This window comes from Molothrus aeneus, chromosome 19 (genome assembly GCF_037042795.1).
Source record: "Molothrus aeneus isolate 106 chromosome 19, BPBGC_Maene_1.0, whole genome shotgun sequence".
NCBI lineage: Eukaryota > Metazoa > Chordata > Aves > Passeriformes > Icteridae > Molothrus > Molothrus aeneus.
In genome coordinates this window covers 7766027-7774918 of record NC_089664.1, presented here as the reverse complement: position 1 = coordinate 7774918, position 8892 = coordinate 7766027, and the positions used below count along the sequence as shown (strand labels likewise).

The 8892-nt window shown below is 48.7% G+C and overlaps 2 protein-coding genes across 2 annotated transcripts; one reads left to right on the top strand and one right to left on the bottom strand.

The window, feature by feature from the left end:
- Window positions 1–502: 502 nt before the first annotated feature.
- SURF2 (surfeit 2) lies at window positions 503–3568 on the bottom strand. Its single transcript, XM_066562708.1, has 6 exons — window positions 3451–3568; window positions 2872–3026; window positions 2544–2647; window positions 1946–2137; window positions 1255–1406; window positions 503–607 (listed from the first exon to the last, which is right to left on the bottom strand). Exons 1-6 carry the CDS (start codon window positions 3556–3558, stop codon window positions 524–526), a joined length of 795 nt encoding a protein of 264 aa, XP_066418805.1. The 5' UTR covers window positions 3559–3568; the 3' UTR covers window positions 503–523.
- A 65-nt stretch (window positions 3569–3633) lies between these two features.
- SURF1 (SURF1 cytochrome c oxidase assembly factor) lies at window positions 3634–8735 on the top strand. The gene is made up of 9 exons (XM_066563203.1): window positions 3634–3730; window positions 4236–4317; window positions 4437–4564; window positions 4925–5007; window positions 5775–5966; window positions 6472–6544; window positions 6913–7075; window positions 7609–7690; window positions 8281–8735. The coding sequence occupies exons 1-9, from the start codon at window positions 3644–3646 to the stop codon at window positions 8345–8347; spliced, it is 957 nt and encodes a 318-aa protein (XP_066419300.1). The 5' UTR covers window positions 3634–3643; the 3' UTR covers window positions 8348–8735.
- Window positions 8736–8892: the final 157 nt, after the last annotated feature.

Here is an 8892-nt window from a genome sequence, read left to right as displayed (position 1 = left end):
GCTGCTGTGCTCTCCTGCCTAAGAAAAACCAGTTTTCTGTAAAAAACTGAGCTGAGCTGCTGTGCTCTCCTGCCTAAGAAAAACCAGCTTTCTGTAAAAAACTGAGCTGAGCTGCTGTGCTCTCCTGCCTAAGAAAAAGCAGCTTTCTGTAAAAAACTGAGCTGAGCTGCTGTGCTTTCCTGCCTAAGAAAAACCAGTTTTCTGTAAAAAACTGAGCTGAGCTGCTGTGCTCTCCTGCCTAAGAAAAACCAGCTTTCTGTAAAAAACTGAGCTGAGCTGCTGTGCTTTCCTGCCTAAGAAAAACCAGCTTTCTATAAAAAAACTCTGCTACCTGGACTTGACTGCAGCAGACATCTTTCCCTCAGTGTGGGACTGGCTTGAAGCTCTTGGAATTCCACTTAATTCCAGCCCATTATTCCCGTCCACACCTTTAACAGTTAACTGGAATGAGCAGACACTTCATCCTGTACTCCCAATGGAATTGTTACACAACAGACTTCAGTCCAGGTATTTATCATAAAATTTATTTCCCATTGGTTGCTTTCTTGAAGTTTTTGGGTTTTCGATGATGGCTCTTGAATTTCTTCTTTAAAGGGCCTGTCTGTTTCTGTAGGGAAAAAAAAAAAAGTTAATCAGCTTATTTCCAACATGCAGATCAAGCCTTGCCTGAGACAGCTTAAACAGAAACTGAGTGGGATCTCCTTCAACAGCCAGAATGAGCCCAAGTCTGCTCATGGAGCCAGGATCCTGCAGCTCAGCAGCCCTTTCTGATGGTTTCATTAGGTACAAACTGACAGGCTCCCTGCAGCAATGAATCCTAACTTTATCCAGCCCTAACTTTCTGACACATTTATATAGTAAGGCAGTGCCTCAGAAGTGGCAGGAAAATGGTCTAGAGGGACTCTGTGACTGCAAAACAGTTACATTTTTTTGTGTATTTGAAGAACAGTTACAGAACCCACAGGACACACATCAGCTTTCCTTTTACAATGGTGTGGGGCAGGATCCCACCCTAGATGAGCTCTGTGAACAGGCAAGAACATCCCTCACTACCCCAGCCAGGATAAATATTGCCATAAATATGGCAGGAATTCACACCTCAGAATGCAAGTCACTGTCTGGCACACAGGGAAAAATCTATTCTGAACAGCTTTGCACCTTCTGCTGGCTCCCAGACAGGAATAGCTGGCACACCTACAGGCTGGGATCCCAGCTCCACACCCCCTGCTGCTGCAGGCACTGCATGACTCCCACCTTTCCTCTCTTGCCAGCTGCTCTGCTGCTGTCCCTCCTTGCCCCGTGCTCTCCGTTCTGCTTGGTGCCATCGTCCTCGCTGTCTGTCACAAAGTCATCGCTGCCCTTTGTGCTCTCTGCAGCTGGTGGGTTTTTTTCTGGGAAGAGCGCAGCTAAAAAAGATTCAGCTCAAAATCAGTTCCCTGTGCACACAGGCTCTGCCTCCCTTCACTTTGCTTTAAAGCTGCTTCCAGTCACCACGTGTCACTACTGAAATACTTAGGAAATAAACATGCTGGTGTTTTTGGAAATGTGCCTTGGTGCTCTTTCTGTTCCCATTCTGGGAATGTCAGCACAGGTGGTGCCATGTGTTACAAGATGGATTTGCACCTCCACATCTATGTCAGGAGAACAGCCTGACCACCTTCTGTCAAGGATTTGCTGAGAAACATGGAAAGTGGAGACTCCTAAAACAGCAAATCTCAGAAGATCTTGTATCCCTTCCCTCAGACCTTGCATGATCCAACTCATTATTAGCATTAATTATTTCTTATTTGGTGGAGGTAAGCTTTTCCAAAACCCAAGGACTCCCAGCTGGATGAAGTCAGGTGCCTCTGGCACACCAGCATCAGGCAGCAGTGTAAAGAAACCAGGAGACAATTAAACAAGCAACTCCCTTGAGGACATGGATGACACCAAGGTTCTCACTCACGTGGGTACAGGTCACTCATGCTGTCGTCTGTGTCCTCTCCATCCTCCTCGCTGGACTTTGGCTCCCAGAACTCCTCTTTCCTGTGACCCTGCTTGCTCCCATTTGTTTGGTCATCAGGGTGCTGTGCCCGCTGCTTCTTCTGTCTCAGGCAGGCAGGGACATACTCCACTCCTTCCCTTTGGCATTCCTCATCTAAGAGAGAGGGTCAGGCAGCACTGATCAGCTGTCCAGCCCCTGAGTCCTCTCATTCCCAGCTCAAGCTTGTAGGAAATGCAACTCCAAAGTCCAGCATGCTCGAAATATACATCTACAGTGACACTATGGACCAGGGAAGATGTTAACACAGGTTGTGCTGGACACATGTATCACTCCTTGGGGAAGTTTCAGAGCTGATCCTCTTAAGGAAGGATGTTCCAAGGTATTTGCTAGAAGCCAATTGCCCCCTACATCTTGAGACCTTCCTTCCTAGCTGAGGACACATAGTAACACACTGCTGTCAATTTAAACAAAGCCATCCCACCCACTTCAGAGAGAGGCTGGAATCTCAACAGCTCAGGAAAGAAATGCTGCCTGGTACAGCTTCAGAAAAGCTACTTACACATTTTCAGGGCCTTCTGGTAGCGTTTCCCTTGGACGTGACGCAGGACGTGCTCTGGAAGCTTGTTGATGTGTCTGAGGGTGAGTTTGCAGAACAGCTGGTGTCTGAGAGACACAGAAAGGACAAGCAACAGAGTTAAAGCGTGCTGTGACTTCAGAAATTTTCACTTACAAGCACTGCAAGTTGCTCAAAGTTGATAAATACTTTATAAAGCCTTTCCCAGTCTCCTCAAATCCATAAAGACCTAAGAACTTTGTAAAGCCCAACCACTTTATGTCTGAGATTGAGCAAAGTGTAAAGCACAACACACAGGAGGGAGAATACGTACAAATTCTTCGTGCTGGGCACTATGTGGGGCTCAAACGTGCCATAGTCGAACTCTCTGGCTGCCTTTATGAGCCGCTGGTACTTCCTGCCGCTGGTGTAAGCCTGCAGCTCCGACAGGCGACAGGGCAGCTCATGTCCTGTCAGCCTGCACCTCACCTGAAAAACACGTTAATGGTCAAGAAACCCAGGGGTTTATCCCACTGAATCTCAGAATCCATTCGGTTGGAAAGAACTTCTGAGATCATCGAGTCCAACCTATGACCGATCCCCACCTTGTCAACCACACCATGGCACTCAGTGCCACGTCCAGTACTTCTCCAGGCATGGGGGCTCCACCACCTCCCTGAGGAGCCCCTTCCAGTGTCTGATCACCCTTCCCGTATCCATTCCCGGGCTGGGGAGGGCAGGACAGACCAGACCAGCGCTCTGCAGGACAGACCAGCGCTGGACAAACCCCTCGGGCAGGAGCTGGCTGGGGCTGAGCCCATCGGGAACCACGCGGTGCCGTGCCCATCATGGACCCATCCCCTCAGGACCCTCACGGTGCCCCCCAGCCCTCACAGCCCTCACACGGCCGCACCTTGCCCGGCCCCGCGGGGCTGAGCAGCGGGTGCTGCCTCAGGAAGAGCCGCTCCGCCTCGGGCACCTCCGGCACGGCCGCGCCGCCGCCCGGGCCCAGCGCCGCCATCGCGAGGGGCCGGGCCCGGGCGCGTTTCCCGTTCCGGGCCGCGGGCAGGGCGGGGGCAGCGGGGCCGGGCCGGGCCGGTGCTGCCATGGCCGCGCTGGTGCTGCGAGCGGGGCCCAGGCTGCTGAGGGAGCGGCGGGGCCCGGGGAGCCTCGGGGCAGCGGGGCCGGGACGGGTAAGCCGCTGATCCTGTCCTTCGATCCTGTCCCCTCATCCTGTCCCCTGATCCAGTCCCCTGATCATGTCCCATTATCCTGTCCCCTGATCCAGTCTCTTCATCCTGTCCCTTGATCCAGTCTCCTGATCCAGTTCCCTCATCCTGATCCAGTCCCTTGATCCCATTCCCTCCTCCTGTCCCATTTTCCTGTCCCCTGTTTCAGCTCCCTGATCCTGTCCCCTGTAGGCCCTTGTTTCTGTCAAGAATAGATTAAGCTGTTGTGTGTTTGCTGATAGCATAGATAGAACTTCATTGCTCTGCTATAGGCAGCTCTGTAACGGAAATTTTACCTTATTTCATTTCAATTATAGCCTAACCCATAGTGTTTCACAGGCAGTTGTTTATTTGAGACTTAAATCAATGGATAAAAAAATATTTCACACAATCATCAATCACTGATATCACCTAAATACAAGGTTTATAAAGCAGCAACATTACAAAAGATCTTTCTTATTCTGTGTAGGCATCACAGTGCTTGATCAGAAGAACATTTTTTGGATGTCCTCTAACTAAGGGAGCTTCTGGTCTGGTTCAAAAGACTAAAGGTAAGAAAATATGTGTCTGGGCTTCTGCCCTGTTTCACCCTAGTACCAAGATGTAGTATTTCATTCAGGAATTTAGCATCTCTTCTCTGAATCCTGTTCCTCATTCTGGTTTTCTGTAGATGTTTGTTTGAGGTTCTGCAGACCACAAAGTTCTACAGCAGCTGCTGGCAAATCTGGAGAGGATGCCTTGCTGAAATGGGGCCTTCTGCTCGTCCCTCTCACCACGTTTGGTCTCGGCACATGGCAGGTACAAATAAATATTTCATTTTTTCAAAAAATGAGCACTTAAGGACTGTCAAGTTTTTCCATCTGTTTGATCTTGTTCAGACTACAGGCAGGTTAAAGAGTTGCTGTTATTTTACATTTCTTGTTTTCCAAGTGTCCACTTGTAAGTCTTTAAAGGAAGTCTTTTTTTTTTTTACACTTTTATTTTAGTATAAATATTTTCTCAAATTAAATTCAGTAGGCCCTATTTTCATATCTCCAATTACCCTGATTTAGACCAGATCTGAGGAGAAAATTATGACCAAGGTTTTAAGACTTGCTGGGGTTGTCACATTGCTCTGTTCTACCCTAAGGAGTTACTTTTATGTTTGTTTATTTCCAGGTTCAGCGGCGCAAGTGGAAATTAGATTTGATTGCACAGCTGGCATCAAGAATCAGAGCAGACCCCATCCCTCTGACATTAGAGTATGGAAACAGGGATGGTTTGTTGTCTACAGAGCACTGGGAATATTAGATATGGACTGTGCACTAATGAGCTTGTGCTGAATTGACCTGCATGAAAATGAAGGGATGCAATGGCAGTTGGGATGTGCCAGCAAATTAGAAAGAGATCCTGATAATTTATTTATTTTTAGTAAAAGGATATGTCAGTTCTTTCTTGTGGGATACTCTAAATGCATGGGGAAGGATGAATCTCTGTTCAGGAGAGAATGTGGGATGTAATTCATGGCATTTTTAATCCCACTGGGGAAAGAGGACTTGGGTGTCTGTGGTGTCCCAAAGGAATTTTTACTGCAACAGGGAGTCTTGGAACAACAGCAGGACATGTGGAGCAGTTGTGTCAGATGTGAGAGAGATTTTTAGGGTCACTTGGTCACCTGGCACAACTCTCAGAAGGGCTCAGTTGTTGGATTCCATGGTGTGGGATGGGAAAGAAACGCTTCCCTTGGCTGGATGCAGGGGCAGTGAGTCCACCTGCTCTGTGATACCTGGGTTGCAGATATTGTGGAAAACAGCTTCTCCCTGGATGCTCCTGATCATCTCTATTTGATTCTCTGGGACAGTTGAAATACATTAAGCCATATTCCATGAGCTGTTTGTCTTCTGCCTCTGTTTGCCAACAGACTCCATGCAGAGTGAACCATTAGGGAAAAGGAGAACCCCGCAATAAAATCTCCTGATTGAACTCACCTAGCACAGCTGTGATTTTGTTTTCCTCCTGTTCCTTGCAGCCCCATGGAACTGAAGGAGTTGGAGTACAGACCCGTGCGGGTCCGGGGCCGTTTTGACCACTCCAAGGAGCTGTACCTCCTGCCCCGCTCCCTGCTGGACCCCGAGCGCGAGGCACGCGAGGCCGGCAGGATCTCGTCCCACCCGGAGAACGGAGCCAATGTCATCACCCCCTTCTACTGCACAGAGCTGGGGTGAGTCCAGGAGGGCCCTGCTCCACGGGAGCACTCACTGCTCCTTGGAAAATCTGAATCCTGGTGGTTGGGTTGGTATCTCTCACTCACAGAATTCACAGAATCACTCAAGATCATCGCATCCAGCCCAGCCCCTACACCTCAACTAAACCCTGGCACCCAGCTCCACATCCAGTCTTTTCTTAAACACATCCAGGGGTGGTGACTCCACCACCTCCCCAGGCAGACCATTCCAGAACTTTATCACCCTTTCTGTAAAAAACTTCTTCCTAATATCCAACCTGTATTTCCCTGCCTTAAAAGGTATAGTCTTATGTCATTAGTCTATGACATCATCGAGGCTCCATTTGAAATTGTATTTAAATTCCTTTATAATGTGCGTTCAGGTGACAGCAAAAGTAGCAGCAAACACGTGGGTTGCTTCTTTCTTTGGTCTTTAGTTCTAGGCAGCAGCAGGATTAAATTCCCTTTCACTCCTGAGCAGTGCTTCTTTATGTAACTCTAGGGTCACGATTTTAGTCAACCGAGGATTTGTGCCCAAGAATAAATTGAAACCAGAGACCAGGCAGAAGGGACAGGTAAGGGGGATCCAGGGAATGGGGGGTGTTACTTTGTGCCCTTTGGTTACCCAGAGGCACCACTCACTAATCCAGAAAGGCAGGAGCTATGTTCAGCATCATGGGAGATGATTTAATTAGTCATTGCAATTTTCAAAGACAACAAACCTTTAATTCCCACCTTTTTGTTAAGTAAATAATGTAAATACAAACAAGGAGCTGTTGTTCTGCTTTTTTCCCTGCTGTGTTACAGCACTGCCCCACTGCAGGGAAAAACCACTTCATTTATGCTCAGACCCCTCAAGTGCCACATTTTCCTGACAGGAAATGTGTCAGAATATGAAATCAATCTTGAAACATTCTTTTTTTCTTCCTGCACTTCTCCTCAGATTGAAGATGAGATTGATCTCACAGGGGTGGTGAGGTTAACAGAAAAAAGGAAACCCTTTGTTCCTGAAAACAACATCGAACAAAACCGCTGGCACTACCGGGACCTGGAGGCCATGGCCAAGGTGACCGGTGCTGAGCCCATCTTCATCGATGCAGATTTCAGTAAGTCACGTCCAATTTACATCACCCTCCCTCCCTTTCCCCCTCAGTTCTCTTCCTGTGCTCTGCCAGCCCTCTACTGAAGGTGACAGGGAGCCTACAAGAGAGCTGGGAAAGGACTTTGTCAGGAGCATCAGAGATAGGACAAGGGGTGCGGCTTCAACTGGTTATATGGGATATTGGGAAGGAATTCTTCCCTGTGAGGGTGGGGGGGGGGGGGGGCCTGCACAGGGTGCCCAGAGCAGCTGTGGCTGCCCCTGGATCCCTGGAAGCGTCCCAGGCCAGGTTGGACAGGGCTTGGAGCAACCTGGGATAGAGGAACGTGTCCCTGCCCATGACAGGGGGTAGAATGAGGTAAATTTTAAGGTCCCTTCCCTTCCAACCCAAACTATTCTGTGATTCTATGAACTTGGGAACCCCACTGGCCAAGTGAGAACAGCATATGCACCAGATTGATCACTTTCTACCCCTCTTACACACAGTGCAGCTCCACGCTGTGCAGGGAAGGATTTAATTTGGCTGTGTTGTCCCCACAGGAAGCACAGTCCCAGGGGGGCCCATTGGGGGCCAGACCAGGGTGAGCCTGAGGAACGAGCACATGCAGTACATTGTCACCTGGTAAGGGAGCAGCACATCAGTGCATTGTCACCTGGTAAGGGAGCAGCACATCAGTGCATTGTCACCTGGTAAGGGAGCAGCCTGAGCACATCAGTACATTGTCACCTGGTAAGGGAGCAGCACATCAGTGCATTGTCACCTGGTAAGGGAGCAGCACATGCAGTACATTGTCACCTGGTAAGGGAGCAGCCTGAGCACATCAGTACATTGTCACCTGGTAAGGGAGCAGCACATCAGTGCATTGTCACCTGGTAAGGGAGCAGCCTGAGCACATCAGTGCATTGTCACCTGGTAAGGGAGCAGCACATGCAGTACATTGTCACCTGGTAAGGGAGCAGCCTGAGCACATCAGTACATTGTCACCTGGTAAGGGAGCAGCACATCAGTGCATTGTTACCTGGTAAGGGACCAGCCTGAGCACATCAGTACATTGTCACCTGGTAAGGGGCCTGCCTGAGGGACCTTCCTGGGCTCCTCTTGAGCTACAGAAGGCCAGTTTTAACCTAAATAGTTTGTGCCAAGTTATTGCAGCTGTCTTAGGGAGGCCCAGTCCACCCTGGAAAGTTGCCAGTGTATGATTCTCTTCACAGGTACGGCTTGTGTGCTGCAACTTCCTTCTTGTGGTACAAGAAATTTATACAGAAGGTACCTCTGTGAGGGGAAGGAAAAAACATCTCTGTGCTACAGTCAAGAGCAGACTTTTATGGATGACAGGAGCCTGATGAGTCCTAAATAACTGAAGAACCTGGAATTCCAGAGCAATTTGAGCAAACAAATTATCAAGCTGCAAACAGACTTGAAGCAATCCCTGCAAACTGAGCTCCCACCAGTGTGGGAGAACTGAACTTCAGTAGTAACCACAAAAATACATTTTTCTATCCTGGTTGGTTGTAAGCTACATTCTAACTCCATTTTTTTTTTTCCTTAAGACAAATCCAGAGGATTTTGTCAATCAGCCTATTTGCAGCAAGTCCTTCCTAAAGTCAGGAATGGCTCACAGCAGATTCAGCAGATAAATAAAGGCCTTCAGGTCTTTGCCTTGTGACTTGCATCATGCATCATACATGGAACAGCAGCAAAGATGAATTAGAGGTTACTGTGGACGCTCAGGTCTAGCTGGGGAAGGCAGCCTGTGGCTTTGCAAGATGAGGGCTGGCAAAAACAAGCAACTAGACCAGCTGGAGCCTTGGTAGCCTCCATCC

Coding starts and splice junctions, on each gene's coding strand:
- SURF2 (XM_066562708.1), bottom strand. CDS start 3,558: ATGGCGGCGCTGGGCCCGGGCGGCGGCGCGGCCGTGCCGGAGGTGCCC. Junction 1,407..1,945: donor CATGAGTGACCTGTACCCAC/GTGAGTGAGAAC, acceptor AATCTTTTTTAG/CTGCGCTCTTCCCAGAAAAA. Junction 608..1,254: donor CAGCTGGCAAGAGAGGAAAG/GTGGGAGTCATG, acceptor TTTTCCCTACAG/AAACAGACAGGCCCTTTAAA.
- SURF1 (XM_066563203.1), top strand. CDS start 3,644: ATGGCCGCGCTGGTGCTGCGAGCGGGGCCCAGGCTGCTGAGGGAGCGG. Junction 4,565..4,924: donor TTGGTCTCGGCACATGGCAG/GTACAAATAAAT, acceptor GTTTATTTCCAG/GTTCAGCGGCGCAAGTGGAA. Junction 7,076..7,608: donor CTTCATCGATGCAGATTTCA/GTAAGTCACGTC, acceptor TTGTCCCCACAG/GAAGCACAGTCCCAGGGGGG.